The sequence below is a fragment of the Lepus europaeus genome, chromosome 13 (assembly GCF_033115175.1).
Source record: "Lepus europaeus isolate LE1 chromosome 13, mLepTim1.pri, whole genome shotgun sequence".
Taxonomy (NCBI): domain Eukaryota; kingdom Metazoa; phylum Chordata; class Mammalia; order Lagomorpha; family Leporidae; genus Lepus; species Lepus europaeus.
In genome coordinates, this window is record NC_084839.1 from 88,405,249 (window position 1) to 88,426,266 (window position 21,018).

At 41.6% G+C, this 21,018-nt stretch overlaps 1 protein-coding gene across 1 annotated transcript in view; it reads left to right on the plus strand.

Annotated features, from left to right (window-relative positions):
• The first annotated feature begins 898 nt into the window (after positions 1-898).
• The window catches only part of EIF5B (eukaryotic translation initiation factor 5B), a 51,691-nt gene continuing 31,571 nt past the window's right edge, over positions 899-21,018 (plus strand). Inside the window, exons 1-5 of the mRNA XM_062209955.1 lie at positions 899-1,105; positions 15,952-16,077; positions 16,178-16,262; positions 17,236-17,911; positions 20,031-20,248. Coding sequence (XP_062065939.1) covers positions 1,071-1,105; positions 15,952-16,077; positions 16,178-16,262; positions 17,236-17,911; positions 20,031-20,248 — 1,140 coding nt within the window. The 5' untranslated portion in view covers positions 899-1,070. The remainder of the gene's footprint in view (positions 1,106-15,951; positions 16,078-16,177; positions 16,263-17,235; positions 17,912-20,030; positions 20,249-21,018) is intronic.

Here is a 21,018-nt window from a genome sequence, read left to right on the forward strand (position 1 = left end):
ACATTGCCCGAGGGAGGAGGATGCCCGGCGTATGGCGAGCGCCTCTACGCATGCGCTCTCCTCTCCCGGTCCCCCCCCGCACGCCTGGTGGTCGGGAACCGAGGCTCCTCCCTCGGGGTAAACTGCACGGCGGGAAAAGAGCGCAAAGTATGCTGGAACTTGTAGTTTCTTAGGGAACAGCTGGGGTTGTCCGACTTTCTTAGGCTCGTGCCTCAGCACTCATATTACATCAGAAATGCAGGAGCTAGACCGTGCTCGGGAGTTGACACTCGAACTCGTTTCTATTGTCTTTTGAACGTTGCCCTTTGTTCTAAAATGGAGGTCTAGCCTATACAACAAGACAGAATTTCCCGTTGACACCCAAAAACCAAAGCCCGAGTCCAGAGATGGAACATTTCCACCCCTCCAGTAGGTTCTCCCGTGGCGGGATTTATAGAACTCGTTCTGTAAATGTCCCTGTGCGCTTCTTGTAGTGACTGTCCATACTCGTCATTCATAATCCACGGACGTTGGCGAGAGGTTCCCATTTTGTCCTGGTACCTCAGAGGGGGCTCATCATGGGTTCATCGTGATTCTATACCGAACTTCGTGCTTCTAAGAATACAGGGGCATAAAGGAAGCTCGGGACCTGCTTCGGAGCCGCCTGCCGGCCCCCAGCCCTGCCTTCTCGCTCGGGGCCCCTGGGCTGACGTGGGGGAACCGGCCGCCTCATTGTCCCCCTCCGGGTTCTAGAACCTGAAAGGCGCGCGGGCGTCGGTGCAAGGCGCACGCGTGCGGGCAGGGGGCGCTCGGGCTCCTGCCTGGCCGGCCGGGCAGCTGCGGACGCTCTATCTGCCGCGCAGCTCTCGATGAGCCGCGCCTTGCGTCCCCACGCCGAGGCGGCGGGGCGATGCGCTTGCGCACTGAGAGCCCACACCATATGTGCCCTGTCCCAGTGCGCGCGTCTGTGGAGAGCCGGGTGCGAGAGGCGGCAGCGCGGAGCGGAGTGGAGCCCCAAGTCGGCGGGGGGGACGGTGGGTCTGTGAGAGACCGGATAGAGGGGTTGGAGTCGCGAGTACCGCTGACAAGCGATGGGGAAGAAGCAGAAAAACAAGAGCGAAGACAGGTAGCCACGGGCCCGGCCCCAGAGGCGGCAGCGCGGATCCCAGACCCCGGCGGCGGGCGGGGCCTCCCGGCGGGGCTCGGCCTCCCCGCCGCCCCCCGGCCTGAGGAGCGGGGAGGGCTGGGGGCCCGGGCGGCCGGGAGCTGGCGTTTCGGGCTGAGTTGGGGACGAGTTCTTTCTGTGCCTTTGTGAGTAGGGGGGGGGCAGAGAAGGGAGCCCCCGGCCCGCGGGGTGTTCCACTCTGGCGCGCCGGAGTCGCGGGGACCCCCTCAGGAGCGCGCTGCCCTGGCACTTCAGCGCGTTGTGGGCTGACTGCTGGATGATTTAAGGACTGATTGTCCGACTCCACGCCTCCCGCCTGCCTTCTTCCGGCCTGTCTTTTGGTAAATTTTGCTCTCTAGCACCTCCCCTAAGAAAGGACGAGGAGATGAAGCGAACCCACCAGGGTCGCTCGGTTCTGGCCACTGAAAAGGTTTTTTTTTTTTTTTTTTTTGGTGGGTGGGGGTGGGTAACGTTGCTACCCGATTTTTGGAACATTTCTCTGTGTTACGTTCGATGGAGTGCTCTCTCCTTTTCATCGGAAGAGTTTACTTCCTGGGAGTGAGCGACATCTGTTACTTTTCACCTTTGTGCCAAACTTAGTTTAAATACCAGGGGACAGTGAGGTAGACTCGGAAGACAACAAAACGTGTGCTAGTTCATCATTCGGACCCACAGTAAGAGGTCTTGAGGTTAAAATCAAGTTCCTAAGTAAAATGGGAACCCTGGATTGTTGGCTCACTTAGCACTTACGTGGTTGACAAGGAGCGCCCTCTGTTTCAGTTTCAGGTGTATCGGAGGAAGTTAATTGATTTGGAGCACAGAACGTCTATTCAAACGAGATGAACTTAATTCTGAGAGGTTTAGTGGACACACATTTCTGTACTTTGGATACGTTTCTGTTGCATGGGATACTTTTTTTTTTAATAATCAGAAAAAATTTTAGCTGTATGCAAACACCAGAATAGATATAATGGAAGTTCGTGAATGAATTGTGTCATTGCTAGCACCGCCCGCAAATTCTGCTGGTTCCACTTGCTGGATATTTCAGAGCAGATCTGGGTAGCCTTTCATTTGTAGCTCTATCAGGTGTATCTGATAGAGAAACTAATGAAAAAGAAAGCACAGAAATATAAAACACGACCGTATGTCACCATCAGACCTAAAGAACACCGATAGTGCTTCCTTAAATGTTATCAGACATTCGGTTTTCCAATTTTCCTGATTGACTTATTAAAATTTGTTTTCCAGATTGGTTTCTTTGGGTCACAGTTGTACAAGTGTATTCTTCAGATTGAAAAATACATGCATATGTTATATTTCTAGTTTGACGGTCCAGACTCTTTTACAAAGGAAAAAGCCAACAGGAGGGCAGATATTTATTTTTGTCTGTATTTTTAGAGAAAATTGAATGTCTTATTGATTCATAAAGATTTCCCTGGATGGTGTGATGTTCAAATTGCAAACACCAGAGCTTGTTAAATGACTGGTTGGGTAGTGTAGGAGCAGTGCTACTGGGTTTTTCACCTCCTGAAACCAATCTGTGGTCTTTATTTTTTAGCTCATGCTGAAGGGAAAGCAGTTGCAGTGTAATTTAAAAACACACATTTATCTTCTCACATATCAATATGACATTTATATATATTTTTAAAAATGCTTCATGGACTTCTTTTCTTGAGTTTAAAATTGTACCTAAGAAATCCCGAAGTTGTGCCCCCTTGGCCAGAACTGCTTGGCTCTTTTGCTTTGGTTCCGCAGGAGTTATTAAAGGTGAGGAAAGGGAAGGTCTCCGGCTTTGTGAGTCTGTTTTTTCCCCCATCGTGTTTGTCAGTAGTCTTTCTTCAAGATTATTTCGCATATTTATCATAGGAACCCAAATCGCGCCTGGGTAGAAAGTCTGGGGGGAGAAGGTCCTGTTTGAGGATTACTGTTCTTATTAGACAAAATGAGAAAAATGTTCTGAATTCTCCTGTAGAAAGATCCCCGCTTTAAAGATTTTGCTGTCATCCTGCCTCCCCTCCCCTTCCAGGCTCTCCTAAGCTGGGCAGAACTGGGCGAGAAGTGAACTCTTGCTTGCTACTTACCAAGATGAGGCTTTTAAGTTTTTGGAAAGAACTTAAAATAGGTTGACTGTTCTTAACCCTTATGTGCAATTATTCCTTATTTTAGCTTGTTAGCCACTCGATGTTGATTTCTAGTTTTATTTCATCTAATTTTATTCGTCTAACATGTTCTGTTGCATCAGTGACTGCGATGTAGTATTCTTGTCTACATTTTTTCATTCTAGATCTTTGTTGAAAGATCACATTTTATTGCAGCTTCTGTTACTCTGACAATGAGATATTGATAAGATGTTTAGCGAGTTTTTCTTTCACTTGGGGAAACTCTTGAGACAAAGGATAGGATTCAGGTGAAGCAGTTTAAGGCAGTGCTTCCATTCCTTTTCAAAACCTCCCTGTGCTGAGTTTGCCTGATGATACCTTGGATGTTCCGGTGATATCCTGCTCTCCCTTTACACAGTGCAGTGAATGTTCTGCTGGTGTGTGCAGAGAGGAAAGGATCAAGACCGACTTTTTTCTTTCTTACCATTAGTCTCCAATTCTTCTTTCTGGTATTTTTCTTTTTCTTTTTTAAAGACTTATTTTATTTATTTGAAAGGCAGAGTTACAGAGAGGTAGAGCCAGAGAGAGGGAGGGAGGTCTTCCATCTGTTGGTTCACTCCCCAAATGACTGCAATGGCCAGAGCTGCGCCAATCTGAAGCCAGGAGCTTCTTCCGGGGCTCCCACGTGGGTGCAGGGACCCAAGGACTTGGACCATCTTCTACTGCTTTCCCAGGCCATAGCATAGAGTTGGATTGGAGGTGGAACAACCGAGACTTGAATTGGCACCCATATGGGATGTGGCACTGCAAGTCAGGGCTTTAACCCGCTGCGCCACAGCACCAGCCCCTTTTTTCTCTTTTAAAAGGATCCCTGAGTATTTAAAAGTGTTAACTAAACAGGACAGTTAGATTTTTAGGTTTTGAGGACTCTGTTATGTTACCTTAATAACTAGGATTTATACAAATCACTCCCCTGCACTACCATCTTCCCCTTCTCTCCTCATTTTCCCCCAATGTAGAGAAAAAGATGGTTATTTCAGTAGTCCTGCAGTCGGTTATGGAGGTGAGGATGTCATTTAGGAGCCATTCAGCACGTCATTGCTCTGGGCAGGATGACTCCGCTATTTGCTTTTCACTACAGATAGTATTCTGGTTATTAATGACAAAATCCCTTCCTTTTGTGGAAGTTCTGGTTGTTTCTGAGGCAGCTGCTCAACCTTTAGACGACGACAGTCGAGTGTGATCGGGGTAGCAGGGGCCTTGCGATAGAAAGCGCTGTGATCCACTTAAGGAACCTGGCCTGTAGGTTGTGAGTGTAGCTGGCTCTGCAGAGCTCCCAGAGAGGGAACGGTCCATGGTGCAGTACAAGGCTGTAGGCGCCAAAATCCAAAGGTGTTTGACGCTGGCAAATGCCACAGTGGAAAATTCCACACTGTGAAACTTGGTTTAATGCGCAAAGTTAATTAAAATGATGTATAAAGTTTTCAGGTGTGTATAAAGTATATATGAAACAAATGGATTTCATATTTAGACTTGAGTCCTATGCCCAGGAGATGTCAGTTTGTTTATGCAAATATTTCAGAGTCCAAAAAAACTAAAAATACTCCTGGGTCTCATGCCTGTTGGAAAAGGAGACTCATCTTGTAGTTCATATATTCTAGGTTCAACAAAGGAATTAATTTCTCACTTGCATATATTTGAATTACTTTAAAACTTAACATATATTGGATAAAAAAAAAGATGGATAATCTGAGAGTTCCCTTGGTTTAGCTTGTTCCTAAACTGACTCATTAGGAAATTGCTGGGGGAAGAAGTCCTGGTTTGCCATAGGGGAATAAGAAAGCAGATTAGAGACCTTTGTGGTAAGCCTTGCGTGCTGATGGAGACCTCTGTGGAAAGAAGAATCGGCCACTGGCCACTTCTGATGTTACTTCCTGTTGTGCTTTGTTTATCCTTCTAAGTTTATTCCAGTCTTACAGTTATTAGGTAAGGTAGTGAGTGAGAAAGTGAGTGTCACTGCTTTTGTTAGTATAGCAGTTCTCAAACTTTTTGGTCTCTGGAATCCTTTGCATAGCTAGGATTGCAAAAGACTTTTATCTGTGGATGTTTGCCATATTACAAATTAAAACTGAAAAGTATTTCTTCATTAAAAATAGCTTTTGTTAAATAAGTTTTCAAAAATTGTGAGGAATGATATTGTTAAACATTTTTGTGAAATTACTGTCTGACTTGATAGAAGATAGCAGGAGTCTCCTTTTGGCTATGCCTTTGATCTGTATTATCACACTTCATGTGGACTCTGAAAAATTCCCTGTACAGTGTTGGGAAAATGAGAATGAAAAAGACTAACATCCTTTTGGTACTATTTTGAAAATAGTTTTGATTCCCTTCGATTAGTTTACACCCCCTAAAGAGGTCTTGGGGACAAAGTTGAGCTGCTGGTTTAGGGATTTCTAAATGAGATTTAAGCATTTGTGAGAAATTTTCCAAGCTGCTTGAACATCATTAATGTTTGATGCTTAGAATCCTTGTGAATCACTGGGAACAACTGAGATGTTGGTGGGCATGGTAATGGCCGTAGGATTTTTTTCTTTACTTGAGTATGCAAACTTAGCAGCAGGTACATCCTGGAATCTCTTGTGAGGTGGGCATTTGGTGCACCAGTTAAGACAAAGCTCGTGATTCCACATCCTGTTATCAGAGTGCCTGGGTTTGATTCCAGGCTTTGCTCCTAAGTCCACCTTCCTGCTAATGCATACCCTAGGAGGCAGCAAATAATGGCTCAGGTAGTTGGCTCCTTGCCACCTACATGGAAGACTCAGATGGCATTCTGGCTCCTGGCTTCACCCTGACCCAGTCTCAGCTGTCATGGGCGTTTGGGGAATAAATCAGTAGTTGAGAGAGCCATGTGTCTGTGTTTCAAATGAATTTTAAAACTCTGTTGCAATTGATTTTACCTGGGAATACATTATTTAGATAATTTGGGGCACTAGATATCTTTATGGTATTGAGTCATTCCATTCAAGAAATATATTTACTTTCTGAGCGCTTAAATGTGAGCTATTATACTAGGTGTTAAAAATAGTGAAAAGATAACATGATATGCTTCTTAATTTGTGTAACTGTATATCTGTAAGATTATTTTCTTCATTTGTATCTCTAGGGTATATTTTTAAAATATTTATTTACTTATTTGAAAGGCAGAGTTAGAGGGAAAGACAGAAATCTTCCATCTGCCAATTGGCTCCCCAAATGGCTGCAATGGCCAGGGCTGGGCCAGGCCAATGTGAGGAGCCAGGAATTTCTTCCAGGTGCAGAGTTCAAGGCCCAGTCACTTGGGCTATCTTTTGCTGTTTTCCCAGGCACATTAGTGGGAAGCTGAATTGGAAGTGAAGCAGCCAGGACTCAAACCAGCACCTGTATGGGAAGCTGGTGTTGCAGGTGGCAGCTTAACCCATGGTACTACAGTACCAACCCTAAGGTGTTTTTTGTTAGGCTTACTCCTAGATGTTATGAGTTTTGATTCTGTTAATGTAACTATTTAATTCTTCTTTGTGTTTGATAAATAATAAAGCTTTTTTCTATTTATCTTGTGTCTGACTCAGCTTAGAATTATTAAAAGTAGTTTTCTAAGGGTGAGGACTTAATTGTTATATAGTTTATGATAATGGATGACTAAATAATGAGGGAGAGCAGGGAGAAAGACATTACAGCAGAATCCAGATGTCTTGATTAGTGATACATAGGTGACTTTCCCTCCCTTTCTTGTGCTTTGAGAGGAAAATGCACTGTTGAGAAACTATTTTATAAAATATGCAGTGCACTATTTGCCCTGCCATTTGCCACAATAGTTGCATAATTTTGATAATAAAAATACTAAATGTGGAACGAGCAGCCTTGCTGTTTTGAGAATCTGGGAAGGAGGGAAAGGTACATAGGAGCTTTACTGGGTTTTAGCACAGCACAGCGCTTTGAGGCTTAGAGCCTCTCATGAATCAAGTGTGACTGCAGACGTGACTTTTTTGTCCTTGCTATTCTTGCTGGTTTAAGAACTCCTTATACTCCAAAATACAGACTTCCCAAAGGAAAATTAGTATCTACGTAGACTCTTCACTGGTAAAGTAACTGTTAAAGATTTTTAGGATCTTAACTAAGAAGGGAAGAGAAAAGAAACATGGCAGCCATTGTCTACAGGTGCTGAAAATTATTTAAAGAATGTGTCCCTTAACCTTAACTTTATAACAGCTGTCTCTGAGCTTGTCTGTTTAAAGTGAAAGTAGTAATGACTTAGTGTTTCATTTCTTCCCGTTTCAGACATGGAAATGAAACTTCAACTACTTGTTTTTTCTACAGAGGAATCTCTTTTCATCCAGGTTGCAGTTTTTAGAATCACTAGTTTTTGAACCTTTCTTTGATGATAAAAGTATCTCTTATGTTGTGATGTAAAAAATTTACTTGATTTTTCTGTTTCTGAAACTTAAAGCTAGAAACTTTGTGAAACAGTCCCTAAATACTACAATTGACTTACTATTTTAATGTAAATATAAGTCATTAGTTTCTGGTACTGAGCTTTGGTGAGATGTGACTAATGATGCTATAGTGGAATTTCTTCTAAGTCTAGAACTACATGCTCTAAGATTTTGTTTTATGAAACTATTACTTATTTGTCCATTCATCAGTTGATGGGGTGGGCAATGGAGTTATTAAACACTTTTTGGCTATTGTAAATAGTACCATAAACATCATTGTACAAGTTTTTGTGTGAATGCGAACTTTAAAGTTCTGTTTGCTATACCTATTCCTAGGAGTGAAATTGCTGCATCCTAGGATAACTTACTTGTGCTCAGGAACTGCCGAACAGTTTAACTTTTCAGGAACTGCCAAAGTAGCTGCTGCCTGTACAAGCAACTGTGTAGGGTTCCAGTTTCTCTTTAACCTCATCTATGCTTACCGACTTAAAAACAAACAAAAATTCCCACATATATTTCAAAGGCAGAGGGAGACCTCTGTCTGCTGGTTCATTCCTCAGGTGCCCAGGGCGCACAGGACTGTATCAGTCCAAAGCTGGGAGGCTGGAACTTAGTCCTGATCTCCCAGACGGGTGGCAGGGATCCAGGTACTTCAGCCATCTCCTGCATGTGTCCCAGGGAAACTGGGATTTGGAAGTGGGACTGGTATTCAAATCCAGGTACTCCAATACAGGAGGAGAGTTTAAAAACTGCTGTGCCAAGTGCCTGCCCTAAATTTTACTTTTTTTTTTGACAAGATGATAGGGATGCTACTTGTTCTGCAACTCTGAGTAGTAATTTTTAAATGACTATTTCCTCTGTGGGTGTATTGACTTCTATAAATGACTTCATCTGAGTTCAGCTTACTGGTATAGCTAAATTTTTTTTAAATGTTTATTAGGCAGCGCTACAGAGAGGTAGAGGCAGAGAAAGAGAGAGGTCTTCCATCTGTTGGTTCACTCTCCAGATGGCTGCAACAGCTGGATCGGAGCCAGGAGTTTCCCCCGGGTCTCCCACGCGGGTGCAGGGGCCCAAGGTCTTGGTCCATCCTCCACTGCTTTCCCAGGCCATAGCAGAGAGCTGGATGGGAAGTGGATCAGCTGGAACTTGAACTGCCGCCCATATGGGGTGCCAGCAATACAGATAGCAGTTTTACCCACTATGCCATTGCACCGGCCCCATAAAATTGGGTTTTTTGGACACTTTAAAATCTGAACTGGTGATCTTTTTAAATATTTATTTATTTGAAAGAGTTACACAGAGCAGAGCCAGGAAAGGCAGAGAGAGAGAGAGGTCCTCCATCTAATGGCTCACTCCCCAATTGGCCGCAACGGCCAGAGCTGCACCAATCCAAAGCCAGGAGCTTCCTCCGGGTTTCCCACACCAGTGCAGGGGCCCAAGGACTTGGTCCATCCTCCACTGCTTTCCCAGGCCATAGCAGAGAGCTGGATGGGAAGTGCAGCAGCCAATCTTGAACCGGCACCCATATGGGATGCTGGCACTTCAAGCCAGGGGCGTTAACCCGCTGCACCACAGCGCTGTCCCCTGAACTGGTGATTTTGAACTTTATATTATGTCATCTTGACAAGAATTAGTTTATGTGTTAAGTCTGTACCTGATCTGTTTTGTTTTGTTTTAGTCAACCTGAGACAACCTAGTGGAGATTTGTAAATAAAACGTTGGTTTGATGTTCTGTGACAGATCCATGTGGTACAGATTTGTTTTAAATCTTTATTTCCAAATTAAAAATAAAAGTGGATAAATTAGAAGTTACTTAGGATTTACAGGCTCCTAAAATCTCCTACAACCCTGTGTTCCTGCCTCTCCTTCCCCCCGCTTTTGTTGAGCATACTCCAGTTTGTAAAAGCTGTGCTAGACCGACTTTACTGTCAGATATGTTAGAATCTGTAATACATAGGAACTTAGATTATGTATTTTGGGTTTATAAGATGATGCTTATATTTTTATTCTTATTGTCACTTTATCAGATATTTAGAAAATAAGGGATTAGGTTTAATTTTGTGGTAGGTGATGTAGTACTTATCTCTTGCATTACATTGTACTATGCAATAGTACAAAAGTATGTATTTGAAAGGTAAAGTGACAAGTCAGGTAAAGACGAGAAGTCCTACATCTGCTAGTGCACTCCCCAAATGCTCAGAATAGCCAGGACTAGACTGGGCCAAAGGTGGTAGCCAGGAATTCAATCCAGTTCTCCTGTGTAGGTGGCAGGGATCCAGCTACCTGAGCCATCATCTGCCTCCCAGGGTCTGCATTGGCAGGAGAATGGAGTCAGGAACTAGAGCCCTAGGTATCAAACCCACGTACTCCTATATAAGACACTGGTGTATTAACCACTAGACCAAATGACCATCCCTCTAACTTATTTCTAAACTGTTCTGTTTTTTTCCTATTTGAGAGGCAGAGTGGCAGAGACAGCTTCCATCTGCTCATTCATTTCCCAGATGTCCACCATGGCTAAGGCTCAGCCGGGATGAAACAGAGCTGGGAACTTTACAGAATATCTCCCACATGAGTGGCAGAAACCCAGTTGTTTGAGCCTCTGCTTCCCATGTCTGCATTAGCAGGAACCTGGAGTCAGCAGGAGATGGTTATCAGACCTAGCCATTCTGATATTAGATGCCAGCATATTTTTTTTTTAAAGATTTGTTTATTTTTTTTGAAAAGCAGAGTTACAAAGAGAGATCTTTTATCTGCTGGTTCACTCCCCACATGGCTGCAACAGGCAGCACTGAGCCAGTGAAACCAAGAGCTTCATCCAGGTCTCTGACGTGGGTGGCAGGGGCCCAAACACTTGGGACGTCTTTGCTGCTTTTCCCAGACCATTAGCAGGGAGCTGGACTATAAGTGGAACAGCCAGGACATGAACCAGCAACCATATGGGGTGCCCTTGTTAAAGACAGTGGCTTTTACCTGCTATGGCACAATGCCAGGCCCTCAGGATGCCAGCATCTTAACCACTCGGCAAAACACTTGCTCCATTAACTATTTAAATACTATTTCTAGAGAATCAAATTTAACACTTTTTTGTCTTTTTGAGGCATGCCTGACATAAAATTCACATTTCATGTGTGAGATCAGTTAAATGTATGCAGTAGCACATCTTTATCCACAGCATGATATACAGTTTTTCTGTACCTCAGAAAGTTCTCTCATTACCTTTTATAAGCAATGTTTTCTCCTTAAACTGGCTTTTGACTGGTTAGTCACTTTACTTTGACCTTTTCTAGAAATTCCTATGAATAGAATGTAGAATATATAGTCTGTTGGCTGACTGGGTTTCCCATGGTATAATGACTGAGATTCATCTATTTTTAGGGCATGTAACTAGTTTTTCCCTTTTATCACTGAGTAGTATTCCATTATATAAGTAAATAATAGTTTGTTTATAAGTCATCTGGTAGATGAAAATTAGGGTTGTTTCCAGCTTTTGATGGTTATGAATAAAACTGCTTTGAACATTCGAGTACAAGTCTTTGTGTGGACATCCATTTTCATTTCTCTTAGGTAAATACCTAGGAGTGGGATCGCTGGGTCTTCTAGTGGTGGCTTAACTTTGAGAAGCTGCCAAACTGTTTTCCAAAGTGGCTGTGCTGTTTTTATATTTCCTTGAAGGGATGTGTGATTTTTTTCAGTAGCTTCTCATCATCTATCATCACTTTGAAATTAGTCCTTAATTTGAGTCATTCTAGTGGCTGCATGGTGATATCTAGTTGTGGTTGTATATTTATGTATTCTTTTTGGTCAAGGGTGCCAACTGTTTTGTCATGTGTATCTTTACCATTCTTGGATGCCATTGGTAATGTGTATGTATATTCAAATTTTTCCATTTAAAATTTTGTATTTTTTGATTTAGGCTTGTAGGAGTTCTTTATATTTTACAGACAAATCCTTCATCTGTATATTGCCAGTGTTTTCTCAGTCTTTGGCTTACTTTTTATCTGAAGATAATTATATGTGCATTTGTGGAAAATAATACAAAGAGATCTGTATACCCTTTACCTAGTTTTCCCCAAAGGTTGTATCTTGCAAAACTGTGCTACATAATGACTCAGATGTTGACAGTGATAATCCACTGATGGTATTCAGATTTGTTAGTTTCATTTGTACTTGATTGTGTATATGTGTTCCAAATCACATTATCACATGTATAGATTTGTATATCCATTACCACAGGCAGGATGCAGAATGTTGTCTGTAATCCTACTTGTCTTCCATCTGCATACTCCTTTGTTGTCTGGAACCACTGGTAACCATGAATCTGTTCTACATTCCTAAAATTTTTTCCTTCTAAAAATGTTGTATAAGTAGATTGATGTATGTATGTAACATTTGTGGTTAACTTATTTCTGCTCAGTCTAATTCTCTTGAGATATATCCAGATTGCTTTCACATATCAGTAGTTGGTTACTTTTTGTTGCTGAATAGCATTTCATGGAATGCTATTCACAGTTTATTTGTTTACCTATTGAAGGACATATAGGTTGTTTCCAGTTTCTGGCTGTTGGAAATAAAGTTGCTACAAACATTTGTCTACCTTTCTCTGAGTATAAAGTTTTGTTGCTTATGGGTAAATGTACAGGAGTGCTGGGTTGTATGGTAAGTAGATTTTTAGTCTTATAAACAAAAGCTGATGAATTGTTTTCCAGAGTGGCTATTTCATTTTACGTTTCTCTCAGCAATGTACAAGTTACCTAGTTCCTCTGTATCCTTAGAATCATTATTATCACTATTTGACAGGATTGCACTTTTTTTTTTTTTTATATATATAGTGATATCTCCATTGTGGTTTTAATTTGCCTTTTCCAAATGGTGAATGAAGTAGAATATCTGATCCTCTTCAGTGCAATATTTTTATGTTTTTTCCCCATTTTTCGAACTGGATTGTTTGGATTTTTACTGTTGGTTTTGAGAGATTAGTCTTTTTTCAGGTGTGTGGCTTGTGAATATTTTCTCCCACAGTGTGGTTTGTATTTGCATTGCCTTCATGTGGCTTTTTCTACAGCAGAAGGTTTTAGTTTTGATGAGTTGGAACTTTTTTTGAATTGTGCCTTTAATTTTAGGTCTTAGCTCTTTTGCCTAGTGCTGGAACCCAGAAATTTTTTATATTTTTCCTGAAAGTTTTGTACTTCTATGGTTTTCTCTTCAATGCATCTTGTATTTTGAGTTCACACTATGAAAAAATTTTAAAGCTTTTTTTTTTTTTTTTTTTTGAAGAGAGGAAGGGTAGGAGAGTAAGCGAGAGAGAATGAGAATGAGTGAATGATCTCCCATCTGCTAGTTCACTCCCCAAATTCCCCAAATGCCCATGGAGTGGGGCTGGGACATGTTAGGAGCCTGGAACTCAATCCTGGGTCCTCATGTGAATGTCAGGGACCCAAGTACTTGATTATCACTATCACCACTGCCTCCCGTGGTACACATTAGTAGGAAACAGAACTGGCATTCAAATCCAGGCACTGTGGTATGGAATGCGTGTATCCTTGAGTATGTGAACCGTCTTCAGGGGCTGCACTAAACGCCTGCACCTTGAATTCATTCTTATATAAGGAATGAGGTTCATGCTCATTTTTTGTGTGTTTGGAGGCCCATTTGCCCCAGCACCCTTTGTTGAAAAGACTATCCATCCTACAGTTAAAAAACAAAGATTTGTTTGAGAGAGCACGCAGGAGCCCTCTCTTCCATCTGTTAGTGCGCTCCACGACAGCCAGAGGTGGTGGGGCAGGCTGAAGCCAGGAGGCAGGAACTTCGTCCATGACTTCCATGTGGGTTGGGACTCAAGTACTTGAGCCTTCATCCACTACTTCCACTGCTTGTTGACCTTAGCAGGGAGATACATTGGAAGTGCAGTAGCCTGGACTTGAGTCAGTATGCCAGTATGGGATGCAGGCATCTCAGTTGGTGGTTTAACTTGCTTGGCCTCAATGCCTGCTCCTGCCCTTCCTATATTGTTATTTTTGTTACCTTTGTGAAAAATCAGTTGCCCAGAAAGTTCAGTGTGAACATGCAGTGGGTGCTTCCTCTGAAGAAAACAGTTACTACAGTTAGGGTAGGGGTTTTGAACTAAGTAGTTTAAAGGCCCGAAGCTATACTACAGATTGTGACAGAACTTGGGATTTGTCATTTGTGTAAATTGGATTCATGACACACTTAAAAAATGAAAAATTCCACTTAAGGTGTTTCAGCCTTCACCCATAGATCATGAAAAACATAGTGGGGATCCATAGTGCCCTCAAAGTACATATTGTTAACAGAATAAAAAGTGGAAAAAGATGCAGTAAAGATACTTGGATTAGAAAAAGCATTCACCCCTCAGGCTCGCCATAATAGCCCTTCAGTAAGTGCAGAACTGCAAGCAGTCGAACGCAAGAACTTTGAGCAGAGGATGGCCTAGAATATGCTCAAGCCCTGGAGAAGCATTAGTGCAGTGGCATCTGGACTCTGGAGCAGCAGGTAGTTAAGTCCTAAAGGCAGAGCAGCTTCTGGTTAAAATATAAGTCCCTAACTAGTCTCCCTGCTTCCTGACTAAGCAGGATTCAGTCTTGCTACTCATACTATAGATAGCCTCCAGAATTTGAAATTTGAGTATATTAACAGGATTAAGAGCTCTTGCTATGTAAGCAGAATTATTGGTTTCAAATCTCATGTCTGTCTTGTGTTCCTGGGCAAACTCTTTAAAAAGAATACTCGGGCCGGCGCTGTGGCACAGCGGGTTAACGCCCTGATCTGAAGCGCCGGCATCCCATATGGGCACTGGTTTGAGTCCTAGCTGCTCCACTTCTGATCCAGCTTTCTGCTATGGCCTGGGAAAGCAGTAGAAGATGGCCCAAGTCCTTGGGCCCCTGCACCTGCAAGGGAGACCCGGAAGAGGCTCCTGGCTTGTGAACGGCTCAGCTCCAGCCCTTGAGGCAAATTGGGGAGTGAACCAGCAGATGGAAGATCTCGCCTTCGCCCTCTCGCCCCCTCTCTCGCCTCTCCTCTCTCTTTGTAACTCTGCATTTCAAATAAATAAATCTTTAAAAAAAAAAAAAGAATACTCAACTGCAGCACACAATTACCTGGAAGTACTAAAAACATTCCCTTGCTTTCTGATTGCCTACAGCTTGTAAGGTTAAGATACCCATACTGCACAAGGACTTCTTAGGTGGCTTAGATATCAGAAACCATGTGTTTTGTTGCCTTTAGGTTTTTGTGCTTGCTTTGTCTGATAAGCAACCCTCCCTTTGCTTCTGTAACTTCTGCTCTTCCTTTAGTCCTTGGCTCTAGGTTTCTCTTCTGCTAAGAACCCTCTAACTTTCCCATTTGGTACTCTACAGCCATTCCGTGTTAAACTGTCTAAAGTATAGGAAAAACAGAATTTATGTCAGTTTTGGCCAGCTATTTATAAAAGCATTAAATTGTTTCACTTCGTGCTGCTTAGCATTTTGCAGTTCTTGGTTTACTGGTTTGCTGTTTATCTCCCCTGCTAAGCTCCTGGAGGATAAATCCTATATCCTCAATGTCTTGTTTTATAATCTTTGAATTACATAGATAGAAGTTACTTATATCTCCTTAGAAACTGTCTTTACTGAAGTAAAGCATCTTTATAAGTCAGCCATCTGTGGAGCCATTTACATGAGCTCTTTGTTTTCTTATTGTGCCCTTCTTGATTCATTGTGTAGCTCAGACTGACCTTTGTCTATAGGTTTTGACTGGAAATAGCTTTGTTTACCATCAAGTAATATTAGGGCAGAGGAGGGCATTTTAGAATGGAATCAAATTTAAAGCAGAAATGTGAAAGATTGAGAGCACATTTGTTTCTGAGTTTTTGGTTGTTCTAGTTTTATTCAGTGAACTATTCCGATTCAGACTTGACTGCATAGTCAAACTTTTCGCAATGCATTTAGTCTTCTCATTGGTAAAATGAGATAATACAGTAAGTGTTCTCTGAAGTTCTTTCTCACTGTACAGTGTCTGTAGTTAGAAATAAAACAGTGGACAAGGGTCTAATATTTAGATGTGTTATTGATATATAAGAAATAAAACTTATTTTATCTTCTACATTCTATCAGTAATTCCAGTCAGATACAGTATGCTGCTGATGCATGAAAAGGGTTAAAATGTTAAAAATTTCTGTGTAATCGTATGTGGTAGATTATTTTATTCTTGAGTAATATATGGGTCTTTGTTTTCATTTAAGTGCCAAGGATGACATTGATCTTGATGCCTTGGCTGCAGAAATAGAAGGAGCTGGTGCTGCCAAGGACCAGGAACCTCAAAAGTCAAAGGGGAAAAAGAAAAAGGAGAAAAAAAAGCAGGACTTTGAGTAAGTGTGTTTTAATACATCTGACTTTTATTAGTTTTGGCACTAGATCCACCTAGTCAACTATTACAGTGGTTCAAAATATATTTTAATCCTTTTCTAGTGAAGATGATATCCTGAAAGAACTGGAAGAATTATCTTTGGAAGCTCAAGGCATCAAAGCTGACAGAGAAACTGCTGCAGTGAAGGTGAAAGACAGATTGTTGTTACACATTCATATTGATAATCTATTCATGCTTCTGGGAACTGGTCTAGAGAGCTGTATTTAGAAACTTGTCAGCAATGTACACATGTTAATTCAAAGTCTCTATAAAATCTGATGCCAGATTAGGAAAAATAGTGTATTTTAAAACCTTTCACAGATGATAATAAAGATGCTGTGTACAGGAATCTAAAGATATCCCATGGTATGTTGCCTGTTCATAAAATTGGTATATCTGAAAAGACATCTCTCATCTTCATCTCTAATTCTGTGTATTCTGTTTCACCTGTTGAATTTGGATAAGCCTTAAAATAATGGGAAAGTGATGAGTTTTCCATTCTTCTGTTATGCTTCATATGTCCTTTGAAGAAATGAGTAAACTCAACAGTGTTTCGCAGAACCTGCATTCTGAAGTGTACAGTGCCTTGCATAGGAAATGCTTTCAAGGCTTATGGTAGCCACTGGTGCTTGGATGAGTTTTCTGTTCTTATTTAAAAAATCCTTATTTTAACATTTTTTTGAGATGTTTTTAAAATGTTTACATGTTTTTAATGTTTAAGATTTTTTTTAATGAAGCACATGACTCCGAGAGGCCTCAATTGTTATTTTTAAAATTATTTATTTGCGAGGCAGACAGCACACACATTCCTATCCACTGGTTCACTCCCCAGATACCCTTAATTGCTGGTAGGGGTGAAGCCGGGAACTGGGAACTCACTCCAGATCTCCCATGTAGGTGGCAGGAAGCCAGTTACTTGAGCCATCATGTCTGCCTTCTAGGGTTGTGATAGCAGGATGCTGGAGTTGGGAGGTAGAAATGGAAATTGAATCCATGTACTTCAGTGTGGCATGTGGACATCTTAACTGGTGTCTTAATCCCTAGCCTAAATACCTGCCCTACAGTTATTTTTAAGGAATGAAATCCAATTGTTAATGTTCTAATAGTGGACGTTTTTTAGCCAACAGAAAACAATGAAGATGAGTCCACTTCAAAACAAGATAAAAAAAAGAAAGGACAGAAGGGCAAAAAACAAAGTTTTGATGATAATGATAGTGAAGAATCAGAAGATAAAGATTCAAAATCTAAAAAGACTGCAAAAGCAAAAGTGGAAATGTACTCTGGGAGTGATGATGATGATGATTTTAATAAACTTTCCAAAAAACCTAAAGGGAAAGCTCAAAAATCAAATAAGAAGTGGGATGGGTCAGAAGAGGATGAGGATAACAGTAAAAGGATTAAACAGCGTTCCAGGGTGAATTCTTCAGGTGAAAGTGCCGATGAATCAGATGAATTCTTGCAGTCTAGAAAAGGACAGAAAAAAAACCAAAAGAACAAGCCGGGTCCTAATATAGAGAGTGGGAATGAAGACGACGATTCCTCCTTCAAAATTAAGACAGTGGCTCAAAAGAAGGCAGAAAAGAAAGAGCGTGAGAGAAAAAAACGAGATGAAGAGAAAGCGAAACTGCGGAAACTGAAAGAGAAAGAAGAGTTAGAATCAGGTAAAAAAGATCAAAGCAAACAAAAAGAATCTCAAAAGAAATCTGAAGAGGAAGCTGTAAAATCCAAAGTGGTCCTTGATGCTGGAGCAGCCCCTGCCTCTGAGGAGAGAGGAGAGACTCCGGCAGCTGCAGAAGGTTAGTGATGCCGAGGAAGGAGCTGAGGCTTCTGACTGATACCTGAGTGGTGACCTTGTGCCCCCAAAGTCGTCTTGTTATTTGTCCTTGGCTACAGAAATACTTGAATGTAGGAAACGTTTTAAAAAATACATATAAGTACTCTTTGACTTGACTTGCATGGTTAAACATTTATATGCATAGTATGAAATATCATTCAAGTGGTTTGGGTACAGGCTGGACGTTTTATGGAATTTCACTGCAAACTTACTTTGCTGATAGAAAGACTGGAAGTTGCCTAATGAAAAATTTATTCTTATGACTTGGTGTCAGATAGTATCATTGAATTCTATTTTTTTTTCTTTCTTCCTTTAAAGATTTATTTACTTGAAAGAGCTACAGAGCAAGAAGGGGTGTGGGGGAGACAGATCTTTGATCCCCAAAGGGCTGTAACAGCTAGGTTCTGGACATGCTGAAGCCAGGAATATTATCCTAATGGGCCTTCCTCTGCTGTCTTCCTGTTCATACAAGTAGAGGCTAGAAGGGAAGCAGAGTAGCAGAGACTTGAACTTGCGCTCTGACGCCAGCTTCCAGGGAAGCAGGAGATGGCCTAACCTGTCATGCCACAACTCACTCTTCCCTGTTCTTAAAAGGCCAGTTCAACCTGTCAGATCAACAACCTTAGGCTGAAATTAATTGGTCTTTTAAGCAACATAAGCCAAGTTTTTGTTCCAGAGCCAATTAAGAAAAAGAAGCATTCTAGCTAATTTCCTTCCTTTATTTAGAATGAAAACAGTTCCTGTCTCAGCTGCTCCTCTTCCCATCCAGCTCTCTGCTTATGGCCTGGGAAAGCAGGGGAAGATGGTTGAGTGCTTGGGCCCCTGTACCCATATGGGAGACTCAGAGGAGGGTCTGGCTCCTGGCTTTGGCCCAGTTCCATCATTGTGGCCATTTGGAGAGTGAACCAGCAGATGGAAAACCTTTCTCTCTGTCTCTCCCTCCTTCTTTCTGTAGCTCTGCCTTTCAAATAAATAAAAATATAGGAAAAATATATATATATACAGCAGTACTTTAAAAAGCTTGTGGAAAGTGGAATTAAAAGATAAGTTTATTTTGGTGCAAAATACTTTGTGAAATCTGCATATTATGGATCTTAAATTCATGGAAAATGCATTTTTTAAGAAGGAACTTAGCCATTTTCCATGAACTTTTTGAAAAAGTTGTATTCTTAAGCTTGAGAATTGGTTTTAGAGAGAAAACCTTTAATGGGAAAATTGGCCTCTTTTGCTCACTGGGATTTTTATTTTTTGTTCATCTTTGAATAGAAACCATGAAAGTAGTGTCATAATTTTTATTTTTTTATATTTTTGTTCACTTATTAGAAAGGCAGAGAGAGTGCCTGCACTTGCTTCTATTCTCTGGTCTACTCTCAAATGCACCTAATGACCAAGTCTGGGCGAGGCTGAAGCCTGGAACTGGGAGCTCAATCCAAGTCTCCAACATGGTTGACAGGAACCCAGTTACTTGAGGTATCATTGTTACCTCCCAGGATCTGCCTTAGTTTAGCAAGCTGATGTTAGGGGTTGGGTGCTCCAGTATGGACTGCAAGTGTCCCAACTGTGTCTTAACCTCTGCATCAAATGCCTATTCTATGCTTCATAACTTTGAATTCTTCAGAGTTCTTGAAGATTAGTTATATTTTTGTATTTTATCCTCCTAATATCCCTTACTATAGACATAATTCTCATCTCCATTTTACAGAAGTAAAACTCATTACAGAACTTAGTTGGGAATTAGTTCATTCTGTTCATTGGAACTTCAGACAAGTATTTCACATGCCAGCCACTCTGTTCAGGTGCCAAAAATGAAGAGATCCCTGACATAGAGTATTGCCCTCTCCCTGCTGACGGCTCCTTCTACTTTGTGGTATTTGTCAGGAACCCTCAGACGAGCACCATCAGGTGAGCTGCTCAGCAGCTTTGGGTACTCAGGTGCTCAGGACATCTTCATGCCTGGAGACCCTAGCCTGCTGCTAGCATCAGCCATAGCCCATTATGGTCTTTGAGTTCTGGATGGTCTTTGCCCATCATGTCATAGGAAATAACTATTTTTTTTCTTAAACACTTCTCTTTTTTGTTAGATGACAATGAAGGAGACAAAAAGAAAAAAGATAAGAAGAAAAAGAAAGGGGAAAAGGAAGAGAAAGAGAAAGAGAAGAAAAAAGGACCTAGCAAAGCCACTGTTAAAGCTATGCAAGAAGCTCTGGCTAAGCTTAAAGAAGAAGAAGAAAGACAGAAAAGAGAAGAGGAAGAACGGATAAAGCGGCTTGAAGAATTAGAAGCCAAGCGTAAAGAAGAGGTATGTTTTCATAAAGTTGCCACATTGATACTGTGTTTAACTTAAAATCTCTTTTTTCTATAAAATACCTCTAACCTGACTCTAAAAATTTCAGTTGTATGGCAATTCAGTTATATTGTTCTGATGTGAATAATAAGCTTAAGAGGTATAGAAAATCTTATTTTTATTTCATGTATAGACAAGTTCTTTAAATAAAGACATTTATTTGAAAGTCAGAAGTTAGGGAGAGACAGATTTTCTTTTTAAGATCTATTTACTTATTTGAAAGAGTTACAAAGAGAGGAAGAGTCAGAGATCTTCCATCTGCTGGTTCACTCCCCAGATGGCTGAAACAACTTGGCATGGCCAGGCTGAAACCAGGAGCCAGGAGCTTCATCCAGGTTTCCTACATGAGTGCAAGGGCCCAGCACTTGGGCCATCCTGTACTACTTTCCCAAGCACACTAATAGGGAGCTAGATCAGAAGTGGAGTGGCTAGGACTGAAACCAATACCAAAATTGGATGCTGGTGTTGCAGTCAGCAGCCCAACCTGCTGTGCCACAATGCCGGCCCAGAGAGGAGGAGATTTTCCATCCACTAGTTTACTCCCCAAAGTGGCCACAATGACTGGGGCTGAGCCAGGCTGAAGCTAGGAGCTTAATCTGGGACTCCCATGGGTGTACAGGGGTTCAACCACTTGAGCCATCTTCTGCTTTTGCCAGGCACGTTAGTAAGGAGTTGGGTTGGAAGTGAAGCAGTCAGGACATGAACCATATAGGATGCTGGCATCG